Source organism: Lontra canadensis, unplaced genomic scaffold, assembly GCF_010015895.1.
Source record: "Lontra canadensis isolate GAN:19392208 unplaced genomic scaffold, GSC_riverotter_1.0 scaffold1, whole genome shotgun sequence".
Taxonomy (NCBI): domain Eukaryota; kingdom Metazoa; phylum Chordata; class Mammalia; order Carnivora; family Mustelidae; genus Lontra; species Lontra canadensis.
Window position 1 is genome coordinate 117,381,227 of NW_022630995.1, and position 12,463 is coordinate 117,393,689.

Here is a 12,463-nt window from a genome sequence, read left to right on the forward strand (position 1 = left end):
CATGCATTCTAGCTCATTTTTAAAAGCAGCTGAGGGGCACCTAGCTGGGCTCCATCGGTAGAGCATGGAACTCCTGATCTCGGGGTTGTGGGTTCAAGTCCCATGTTCAGTATAGAGATTACTTAAAATCTATTTATAAAATCAATTAAAATAAAATGAAAGTAGCTGAAACAATTAGAAATTCATGACTGAGAAAACAGGCACTATAGAAAAGAATTTACAGAAATGATTCAGCTTTATGATTTTTGAAAACAGCAAATAAATCTTCCATAAAAACTCTCATAAAAACATTGGGCTCTTTAGCATAACCTTTAAAATACTGGTTATATAATACTGATGAAAGTGATTTCAGCTTATTTTTAAACTCTCAAAAAAATTATTTTAATTAAAGATTTTATTTATTTTATTTGACCAAGAGAGGGAGCGCATGCACAAAGAGAGGGGGAGCACCAGAGGGAGAGGGAGAAGCAGACTCCCTACTGAGCAGGGAGCTGATGTGAGGCTGACATGGGCTCTGTCCCAGGACCGTGGAATCATGACCTGAGCTGAAGGCAGACGCTTAACTGACAGAGCCACCCAGGCGCCCCCAAAATTTTATTTATTTTTAAAGATTTTATTTATTTACTTGAGAGAGTGAGAGAGAATGAGCACAAGCAAAGGGAGAGGCAGACCTCCACTGAGCAGGGAGCCTGATGCGGGACTTGATCCCAGGATCCCAAGATCCTGACCTGAGCTGAAGGCAGACACTCAACCTACTGGGTCACCCAGGCGCCCCATAAACTCTCAAAAATTTTAAACATCTAAACTGATGTTTTAGGTGTGTACAAGGACTTTCTCTTTTATAGCATTAACAACCTCTCCAGGCTGACTGGAGCTTCCAAAAAATTTAGAGCTTCCAAAAAATTAAATAGGTACTTTCTTCTAACTGTGATCCTTCATGTCCTTCCCCAGGATGAAGCTATGAAAGCACTAAATAGGGCTGTATTTCCTTCGTTTGGTAGAAAAGGCAAACACTATGCTCGCACACGCACACGATACCTTGGAGGTGCAGATGCAGGAGGAGGCTTCTCTGGGCTCTAGGAATTTACAATAAGGGGAAGGAGGACCAAGAAAAGAACAAACAACAGGTTAGGATACGCAGCTCAGAAATACCAGATTTAAAAGGATTCCTGGTTATGTTGGGGTGTACAAAACTTACTTGTTCGTTGTCACTGTCCTCACTGTCACTGAGCTGAAGGTCATCTTCAAGCATGCTGAAATGGGCAGGGACAGAGACATTGTGGGATTTAAAATATTTCTAGAAACTTGTTTCAGCATACAAATAGAAAATATGCTTAATGATTAAAACAAGAGGGATGGGATAGGTCTAATTTTAATTTATTCATCAAATGCTTCATTTCCCTGGAAATGCAAGTTTTACTACTAGAACACAGAAACGCATTTAGTCCATGCTCCTTACCACCTCAAGACTGACTCTGACACGTTCTGAGCATTAAAAAAGCAGAACTACCACAAGATTGGGATCTGTAGCCAGCCCTGAGACTCAAGTTCCCAGGTCTATAAACACAAAACAAACAAGAACAACAACAAAGAGAAAAACACATGCACAACACACTCTACTTTCTTCTATAGTCTCTGACTGGAATAAGTGATTAAACATTAATAAGTTAACAGTAGATAAGTATTTGTGAAGTGTTGCGGGTGGTGTCAGGGCACCTTAAGAAGTGCTCTACGTGAACTCCATACACAGTAAGATAGAGGAAGCTATTGAGGCCGTGGTCACCAAACCATGCAGGTACCTTCCATTTCTGTCCAAAGGACATTATTAATATTGTGCTTTATTTTTCACTGCCCCCCCATGCAAATTCTCACACACAAAGTCTGCTTAAACACTAATTATTTGAAAGAGTAGTAATACAAATAATCTTGTTGTCTTAACAGTATGTTTAACCTTACTGATATCACTCTGGTGAAAATAAAACCTCAGTTCATTTCCTCAAAGTTATCATAATACTTATATCTACGCATTCTGGCTTAAGAGCAACCTAAATATTAAAAGCAAACATGACACTTCAATTTTTAAAAAAGTCATTTTCCAATCTGTACATGTTTACTGAAATCTTAGCCCTTCCCTGTTTCCTCCCTCTTACCATCTTCCATGGGGATGCCTATGTATCAAAAGAATGAATTAGTCGTTAACTGCTTGCTCCCACTTCCCCCCCAAATTTATAAGCATGACTATTTGAGGAAATATTATTAGTGCAAGTGAAAACAAAGCTAAGTATTATTAATGCTCCAAAAAGCAAAATTATGTTGGAGGTTATAATTCTTTAGTATTTCTAAAAACACCTCTTCAACCAATAATCTGACCAATGATTTTTACTACAAACCCATTAACCTGCCACTGAAGTAAGCAAGCATGATTACTTTTGAGAATCCTTGGTAAAATCATTGTATTTTCTAATGAAAATAAATGCGAAAACTTGGCTCTTTCATAAGGACCACCTACATGCAGTGTAGTAACTCTGCCAAGGAACTATTTTCACCAACAAATGTACTAAAACTATCCTGTAATCAAGTTTCTAAAAAATATGAAAACTGCTAGCTACTTATAAATGTAGAGGCTGCTTGATATTTACCTAACAAGAGCTCCCTTCTTATTTTAGCAAGGCTAGAAAACACAACCTTCAGATGCAGGACTTGGCAGCAGATATCATAATCATGATGGTATACAAGAAAAAGTCACACAACAGTGTTACTTGCCAAGTCGTGGCTTGGCTGGGGCATACCTAAGCTAAAGATAAACAATGTATCTTTGAATAAATATAAGGTATAATACAAACAGAATCAAAACAAAACAAAACCCGACAGTGTATTCAATATTAACCACCACCAATAAAACCACAATAAGTGGACCTCTTGGTTTCTAAGTCACTGAGTTTTGCATAAAACTGATTTGCTTTAATTTCCTGAAACATCAATAATCAGGTAACTAATCATAATTCCTCTTGTAAGCAGGGGGTTAAATATTCTAAGTTGTCTGCCTGGCTTCCACAAATACATTCTGCTAACACATTAAGCTAGAAAGCATATGTTCTGACTTTTTGCTCTACTTGCTCTTAGGGAATAAAAGGGACTGTAAAAATGTCCCAGATTCTAAGAATTTCCCCTTTAGAGTCTTACATAGACAATAACAAAATAAGCCTGCAGGTATGACACCTACAGAGATGAGGGACAGTGACCTCAAGGAAGAATGCTCCAGATATCACCAAAGAAACACTCAGAAAGCAATGATAAACCAATAGGGTCAAACAAAATCTACCACTTATGTAGGATATACTGGTTATTTATACATGATATTTCATTTAATCAAAATTCATGGTCCAATTTATTTAATACAAAAATCAGTTTGTTATTGTTAAGAGTGAGCTCCAATAGGCCCAATGTGGGGCTTGAACTCACGACCCCAAGATCAAGAGTCGCATGTTCTATCAACTGAGACAGCCAGGCACCCCAAGGCAAAAATCAACAAAGTGAATTGTCCGTGTCTGCCACCTCTGCTAAGAGCAACCACAGAATCTTCCAGAAACCAGAGTTTATTTTATCACCAGAACAGCAGCTAAACATAAACCAGCATGCTATCAGTGGGGCTAAGAAAGATACTTCTAAAAGTTTTTTTTAGCAAACCTGTACTGAATCTATAGTAAGAAAAAAGTTATTTAAAAACCGTATCTAAGTTTTACTAATACAGAAAATTATGAATTCCATTGTGATTTTAAAAAGAAAGAATCCATACAGTTGGGGGAAATCTAACCTGATAAAAGATAAAGGTTTTATTTTTAGAGATAAGGACAAAAATTTAAAGGAAGCAGCTGCTAAAATTGCCAACTTGTCCCACCAACAAATCTGAGGCCAAGCACGTAACTCTAGCACACCTCCCATGGTACATGTGGGAGAACTGGTCCTTAATGTGAAAAATGGGAAAACTAATTACAGCACATCTGGGTGACCAGCTCTGTACCCACTAGATGGGAATCAAACCTCTTAGACCCTGTCTCACTCCTACCAGTTAGATCTAGGTCAAGAGAGCATAAGGCCCAAGGGACATCCTCAACTAGAAGCTTTTCTGGGACAGGACCAAGTCATTTTCACCTTCACATCTTCTATATCCAGGACTTGGCAGGTAACCCTAAAAGGCCAGCTGAACGAGTTGCACCCCGCCTGCTGAAGAGGTAACAGTACCAGAGAGCTGTGCCCACTGTGTCATCAGAAGTCTCCAGACACTGCCTTTACTTACGGCCCTGCAGGCTGCCCCTGATCATCCCCTCACGCTCTGAGGGCAAGGAAACGGCTCAGAATGGCCGCCGGGCTCACGCGGCCCCAGATCTGGAACGCAAAAGCCGTCACACACGATCGCCTTGCTCCGGCCCATAGAGGGCGTAATGGCTAGAAAACCTACCTGACAGGACCGAACCTAAAGCTCCAGACTCCCTGGACAGAGAAAGACTTTGATTTAAAAAGAAAACAGTAATTATCCTGTTGGAATAAAATGGATACACTCTTTTTCCCTTGTGAAAATAGATGAATTATAAACCTTCTATACTTTTAAAATTGGTTAAATGACTAATCTCACTTCCAAACACCAAGACAAAAGCAGCTATTTCAAAGCATATGCCGCCATCAGGCCTACCTTGGCACGGTTCAAAAGAAGCCCAACACTCAGGTACAGCAACTCTTTGAACTAACACGTAGACTTAACCACATTTTACATTACTGGTGAGGTACAGTTTTTACTTAAAGGTTACAAACAGTCCTCAAACCCCTTTGTACAAATACATTCTTCAGGCAGCTGCTCTGCAAAGCTCAGAGGGCCATGGACACGTTCCGGCAGGCAGGCTTCGGTGACTCAGAGCCTGATTGTTACTGTGTGAAGACACACAAGACAAGCCTTGATTCCTTTTCCATTCCCCAGTCCTGGGCTTGCCAGAGACTTCACTGCCAATAGTCTGTAACATCTCAATTCAAACCCCAAAACTACTTAAATAAGCTGATTTTTTAGATCAGCATTTCCCCCAACCCGGCCATACATTTTATTTGGGAAAGCGCAAGTGAAGGCAAGATCACGGTAATTAATAAGTCACACTCCGGGTATTAGCTGTGTATAAGATGGTAAGTTAATACTTTTCAGAAACTGCTAATGGAACATGTGAGAAGGTGTGAACTTGAACAATCTCACAAACTGAAAACTGACTTAAGGATAGAACAGGCAACAGAGGGCAGAGAAAGAGAAAGAGGCTGGCTCCAAAGTAAACGTTCGTAATTCCCCAAACCTAAAATTCAATCAGGCTGTGATTTCCTTTTTTTGATCAAGGGTGGAAATAAGGACTGCAAATGTTTTGCAGGAGCCAGTGGAAGGCAACAAATTATGGAGAAAGCTCCACATATAGGAAATGAAAAACTGGAAAAGCAAAGCTCAAGAAGTTGTGCTACTGCATATGAGGGAACTGTCCAAATGGGGACAGTGGCTGGCATTATTCAAATTCACGGAGGGATGGTCTATGGGAGATGATAAACAAGACAGGGGAAAGGGACAACACACAGAGAAATCAAGGTTTCGGTCGATAAAGTAAAAATTGTCACAGGTGTAAAAGACTATTTAAAATCCATGGATGGGGATGCCTGGGTGGCTCAGTGGGTTAAAGCCTCTGCCTTCGGCTCAGGTCATGATCTCAGGGTCCTGGGATTGAGCCCCACATTGGGGTCTTAGCAGGGAGTCTGCCTCCCTCTCTCTCTCTCTCTGCCTGTCTCTCTGCCTACTTGTGATCTCTGTCAAATATATATATAATATCTTTTTAAAAAATAAAATAAAATCCATGGATGAAGTGAAGATTATCTGAGGTCACATAAGGACATGAGAAAAATTACAAGAATATAAACAAGGGGAAATCTAAAGTTAGTAAGATTAAATCAGTAAGTATGACAGGGGTGCCTGGCTCAGATGGTAGAGCATGCAACTCTTGATCTTGGGGGTTGCGAGTTTGGGCCCCATGTTAAGTGGAGAGATTACTTAAAAAAATAAGTATGACAGGGGTGCCTGGATGGCTCAGTTGGTTGGGCCTCTGCCTTTGGCTCAGGTCATGATCTCAGGGTCCTGAGATCGAGCCCCGCATCGGGCTCCCTGATCAGTGGGGAGCCTGCTTCTCTCCCTCTCCTTCTCCCTCCCTCCCTCCCTCCCTCCCTCTCTCTCTGCCTCTCTGCCTACTTGTGGTCTGTCAATAAATAAATAAATAAATAAATAGTATGACAAATAAGGTATTAGTGCAAGAATGACATACTGGTCAACCAGGAAAAACCTAGAAAAATTATTGCTAGAAATCCCATGTATTTAGTATTGTTTATACATGTATTTAATGAATTATCTGTGTGACAGTCTTCTTTTCACATTTACTCTCAGTACTTACTACATGCCAGGCCCTGCTCTAGATTCCGTGGATATAACTCTACAAACAGACAAAATCCCTGCTTTCTGACACTTACAGTCTAAGAGATAAACAATAAAATATATACTTTCCCAGTGAAAAGGGAAATAAACAACTAAAGTATTTTTTCCCAATGGGTAAAAAGCCTATGGAGGGGAATAAAAGAGTAAAATGGGTGTGGGTATTGCTTTTCTACATGCGGCAGTTAGGGAAGTGTACACTGGTAAGGGGATGGCATCCATGCAGGAATAGAATGGTAGAGTGACTGGGGCACAGAAAACAGCAAGGAGGGGCGCCTGGGTGGCTTAGTGAAGCATCTGCCTTCAGCTCAGGTCATGATCCCAGAGTCCTGGGATGGAGCCCCACATCACCCTCCCTGCTCGATGGGGAGCCTGATTCTCCCTGTCTGCACCCCACCCCCGCTTGTGTTCTCTTTCTTTCTCAAATAAATAAAATCAATAAAAAGGAGGAAAGAAAGAAGAAAGGAAAGAGGGAAAAAAAGGAAAGTGGGAAGTAAAGGGGAAAGGAAAAAGGAAAGGAAAGGAAAGAAAAAAAGCAAGGAGGCCAATGTGGCCACAATGGGAAGTATACCAGAATATGGGGGAAGAGGGATCGTAAGGGGGGTAAACGGGGTAAGTTTCTGGCAGGCTTTGGAGGTCCTTTGCAGGGTAGGACAGAATACACATTCTTATGGAAACAGACCACATCTTGTGGATTTAATAGCCCAGCATCCCACAGTGGGTAGAATGCACAAACTGCCTTCAGGGCTAACAGATTGTTGGCGAATTAAAACATATCTAATTCAGGGGCGTCTGGGTGGCTCAGTGGGTTAAAGCCCCGGCCTTCAGCTCGGGTCGTGATCCTGTGGTCCTGGGATCGAGCCCTGAGTCAGGCTCTGTGCTCAGGGGGGAACCTGCTTCCCCCTCTCTTTCTGCCTGCCTCTCCCCCTACTTGAGATCTCTGTCTGTTGAATAAATAAAATCTTAAAAAAAAAAAATCCGCATTCAATCTTTCAGTCCATTTTAAATTAGTCTACAGTCACTTACTGCAGGAAATTAGCAGTTACGATCAAATGTGAGACTTAAATGGACCTCCACAAGCTCCTTCAAAACCACGCTTTGCAAAGGCAAAGGAACTACTTCAAAGTTGTCACTGCCTGTAAGAATTATGACTCCCCATGTTTTCAAATGGCTTCAGAGCCTGCTGCAAGATCTATCAAGCCCCTTTAGACGTGGCAGAAATTCTCTGCCTCCTTCTCTCATCATTCAGACTCCAGATCACATGTCACCTCCTGAGACCTTTCCTGACCTCCCTCCTGGAAGTATCGCCACCACCCAAAAGAACTGCTTGCTCCCCAAGCCTGTCACCATCACAGCACCTAGTCTGTACGAAATGCCACCACATTAAGTTACAAGACACAGAAGACAAGAATTCTATCTTAGTGGCCACTGCTTCCAAGTACCTAGAGCAGCACCGGGCACACAGCATGCGTTCACTAATTATTCCCGGAACGGAGGAGTGGAAGCAATTTTTGGAAAGATCTCCAAGTCACCTGGAACCAAGTCCAGAGAACAATATTATAAGGATTCCCAACTACTAGCAACTGAAAGAAAAAGCATTAAGACCTAGATTGATTTTTTAAAACCACAGTACACATGATCCCAAAATGAACATTTTTTCGCCCTGACATTCCAAGTGCATGAGACCATCTCTCTGGCACTCTGCCACTCACATAGTTTCACTGCACGTCCAAAAGCCTTCACGCTGACACTAGATCAGACTGACCCAGGAGCACTAACAGATGGGACATACCAAGTCTGAAACCAGGACTGCACTTTCCAAACTAATCAGGACACAGGAGTGATTCCTTTCCGCAGACCCGGCAGCCCCGCCCACCCAACCACAACCAGAGCCCCCTCCTTCTCTCCAGAGCCCCGCTACCACTTTCCTTGGTCATGCTTCCCTTTCCTCTTCACCTCCATGGGCCCGGCCTTCCTCCCCTCCTTCGGTCTCCCAGGATCATAACAAATACTCTTTTCCAGGTGATTTTATATATGGCAAATGAACAGTTCTGTAAAGAAAGCACTACCTATGTTGGAAGACAGAAGCAGGGCTGTCACACACTTGCAGGCACCTCTGAGTCCAGGCCTTGAACTCAGAAGGAGGACAGCCCGGCTCTCTGAGGAGCAAAGCCAGCACAGAAAATGGCCCAAGACCCTACCAACTCCTGGTGCCTGAAAGCTGATGGAAATGGGTGTGAGAGGGTGTGACATTGGCCTGCAAGGTCTGAAGCTGCTTCCTGGGTCCCGCTCCCATCCAGTGGCCTTTCCTCCTCTCTCCACAGGCTCAAGGACAAGACCGCTGCCTTCTCTCTGTGCTGCTGCCTCCACACACTGCTCCGTGGGGAACCCTGCCTTCTCTTCCTCCAGCAAAGGGGGATGCAAGCTCTTCACTCCCTCCTTCCTTGCTGCTCCAAAAGACACTGACAAGCGCCTTTTACCGTCTAAAGGGCTTTATTACCAATCATTACAGAGAGCACAAGGTGTAAAACCTTGGGGGAAGTTCGAGCTTCCACAGAACCACTACAACTGCGGTCCCTCATGCTACAGTTTCTGTTCTCCCCCAGCCAGCGAATGGTTTAACAAAGCTCCTCCTTATTCCAGAATTCAGGAGCCAGTAACATTTAAAAAGGAAGGAAGAAAGAAAGAGAGGGAAAAAGGAAAGAAAAGGCACACAGGGTTAAAAACTTTTTTGTTTTTTCCTGGTAAAGGACGATAAAAAGAAGCAAAAATCTCACCATGTGCCAGTACCACAAATGAAGTAAGTTTTATTACATGCACCAAAAAGTCCATCATTCAAACTGTAATAAATTAATCTTTATAAAAAACATCTCGCCATATTGTTCTCTTTTTCTTATTTTGCAATAGAGAAGTGAAACAGGACATCGAGGAGCTGGCGCTTGGGAGCAGTGATTTAACCGGGTCCCACATTCAGTCACGGTTAAAAGATAAAACACGCTCTCTGCCTCGAGGACACAGTTTTTCAAAATATCCAGCCCCCAGCAATGAGCCCTTCCGAGATACACGGAACCAGTGGCGCCCAGAGCCAAGCTGGAGCTTTACCCTGACATCCTGGGAGGCTGGCAGCTCCCGGGCAGCGACCAATTAGATACTGAAGGAGTATCACTTTGTTCTCAAAAACCTTTGGCAGTCGGATGAAAAGAAATAAGTATTACTTCAATACCATCAAGAAATGACAATGTGGGTTCAATCGCTGACTTAACAACCTTTATTATGTACTTTAAACTGTTCTAAAAACCCCAAATGTATCTAGACTTTCTTGGCCTTAATAAAGAACAGCTGGGCAACAGGACTCGTTCTTTATTACTTAGAACTAGGCCAAAAAAGTGGCAAAAAAAAAATCTCAAATTGTACACAACCCCTAAAATTTGTTTTCCACAGCAAAAGCTATTTAAGACTGAAATTTACAATGCTAAGACCTTCTGTTTTCCACAGTTAATATGTAAAGAATGGCTCAAATGCTTTTCTTTTGAGAAAACCCCTTAGCAAACTCTCTTGTGGTACCTGACCCTTCAGCAGAAGAACTTAATCCAGGCACAAATGCAGGGCACTGCTTCGTTTTATAATGCAGGGGTAGTTTATGAAAGTCATTACTTGAAAGCAGTAGGAAAAAATCTAAGCAATGGATTTACATGGGAAATTAATGATGTCACGTTATAAACTTTTTAATTAACGAAAGCATTTTACTTACGATGTCCCTTGCTGAGAATTAGTGTGGATTTTTGAAGATGTATCATATTGTTCTGTGAGGGGAGGAAAATGATCAGAGTAGCACAATGAGATACATTCTTGAGTTTATTCGTTATAAATCCCCCTTTTTTTGTGCTGTCCTCCTGACCCCCGTCCTCACCTCTTCCACCTGAACACTTAGTCTACTTCGACTCAGTCAACCATGGTGCCTGCTATACGCACTGCACTTGGTACAATCTCACCATTATAGAATACCACTTATGTTACCTCTAGAAAGACGACTTGCTCAGAATCGAAAAATCCCAGCCCTGCTGGCAGCACATCCTACCCCATGGCTGGCAACTTTCCTATACGCTGGAGACCTGACTTCCTCTGATGTCAGCTGGCAGTGGGGGACTCCCATGGAAGCCCCAGGACAGGGCTGCTCTCACTCCCACCTCATCTGCCCCTCCCCATCTATCAGTGGTTTACTAGCACTTCCTTTTTGCGGCCTCTGACTTCTCTAGAGTGTGAGTTCCCTCTCACCTGTCCCTCCATTATTCAAAACCTGCCCCCATTCACTCATTCGTACTGCCTCATAGACACAAGACGTGCAAGGCACTCGACCCTATCCTCCATGGGTTCGCAAGTGACTGAGGAATGTGATAGGCACAAAAATATCTCCAATGGCGGGCAGTGTGAGAGGAGCACACAAATTAACCACATAAATGAACTGTCTCAGGAATCTAAGAATGGTCTCTCTATTGGTTGTGACTAAAAGAAGGCAAGTCAGACAAAGAGCAAAATGAACTGTCACAAAAGATGGGGGAGATTTTGACAGAATGCTGGCCAAAGGGAGAGGGGGAGGAAGGCCTTCAGGCAGGAGACAGTGCGAGCAGGGGCTTAGAAGAGGGAAGATTTAAAATGGCACAGACTCGGTAAAGGATGGGGTACAAAATGTGTGGATACCATGGGAAGACAGGTGAAGGTCAGATTTAAAGGGCACTGAATGCCAGGGTAGCAAGTTATAACTCTGTTTGGCAATGACACACCACCAAGTAACAGGGACATGACAGACTCCTCAGAAAGACTAGTGGTGCCATCTGGTAGAACCTAGGAGCTTCCCTAGAAGGGAACGGGCAATATTAACCGTGAAGGCAACAAACTATCTTCTGGGAAGCTGCTTTAGGCTTGATGTAATAGGGAACTGAAAGTGGAATGGAAATCCGGGAGCCTTTTATCCAGGGGTTGAATGAGATTTCCCAAAGTGTCATGTGGAGACCTTGCAATTAATCACTTCATCCTCATGGTGGCAGCAGCTCTTACATGGTGTTTGTAACTGCTTCCCCTCAGGGCTACTACAAACTGGAGGGCTAAGGTCACTGTTCTCCTCACTCACAGGGACTCTCATATACCAGTCTTCACTGGGTTTGAAGCGCCACAAGGCTCTGGTCGTCCTTAGGCATATTTCATTCTCCGCAGACTCCAAAACCTTAGGATAATTCTCTCTTCATCCAACATGCAACTAGACCTCTCCAGGGTTCAACTAGGCCCCACTCTCACAAAATAAACAAGGTTCCACGGAACATGGACAGACAGAGTGGCAGCAGCATGAAAAACCACAGGATAAGCATAGATAGAGTGAGCCAAGACCCACTGGAGACGTGCCAGGCTCTGAAAATGCCTCGGAGCGAGGAGAGATGGGCCCACACGACTCCACCTGCTGGCAGAGAGGGCCACCCATCCTCCACCAAGAAAAGTGCTTACCAGCTCCTCTTCAGCTAGATTTTGCTAAAAGGGGAAATCAAACAATTTAAAGGCTTAAAAGGTCTTTCTAAACCGGGAGTCAGCAATCCTCAAAGCTGTAACCCAGTGGGAGGCATATGATCCACCAGCCAGACAGCCCTAGCAAATGGGCAGTGGGGACAGCAAGGGGTAAAGGGGCATACAGCAAGCCTGAACACAGCTGAGCCAGACATCCAGCAGAGCCCTGTGCCACTCCACTGCTTATCTGTCTCTGGAGAGGCTGCCAAGATGCTGAGAAAAAGATGCCCCCATCTCTGCAAGAAGCCATTAATTTCTGTTAATTTTACCTTGCCGCTTTTGCAATACTATGGCAAGATGATCAGGTTTCTTTCTCTGCGTTTGGGGGAAATTCAGTTATGAGCTTTTTGCAAGGTCTCATTCGGTATCTAGAGCAGAGGATGGCAAACTTTTTCTATAAAGGTCAGACAG

General features: G+C 43.2%; 1 protein-coding gene across 7 annotated transcripts in view; it reads right to left on the reverse strand.

Annotated features, from left to right (window-relative positions):
- The window catches only part of AFF1 (AF4/FMR2 family member 1), a 199,980-nt gene that overhangs the window by 30,006 nt on the left and 157,511 nt on the right, over nt 1-12,463 (reverse strand). For 6 of the 7 annotated variants that reach the window (XR_004383211.1, XM_032862035.1, XM_032862016.1 and 3 more), the window contains 3 exons: nt 10,251-10,302; nt 1,199-1,253; nt 1,039-1,076 (listed from right to left, as the gene is read on the reverse strand). Coding sequence is in view for 6 of the 7 variants with exons in the window: in XM_032862035.1 (XP_032717926.1) it covers nt 1,039-1,076; nt 1,199-1,253; nt 10,251-10,302 (145 nt within the window). In the remaining variant the exon portion in view is untranslated. The remainder of the gene's footprint in view (nt 1-1,038; nt 1,077-1,198; nt 1,254-10,250; nt 10,303-12,463) is intronic. The other variant, XM_032862044.1, reaches the window with a different exon arrangement.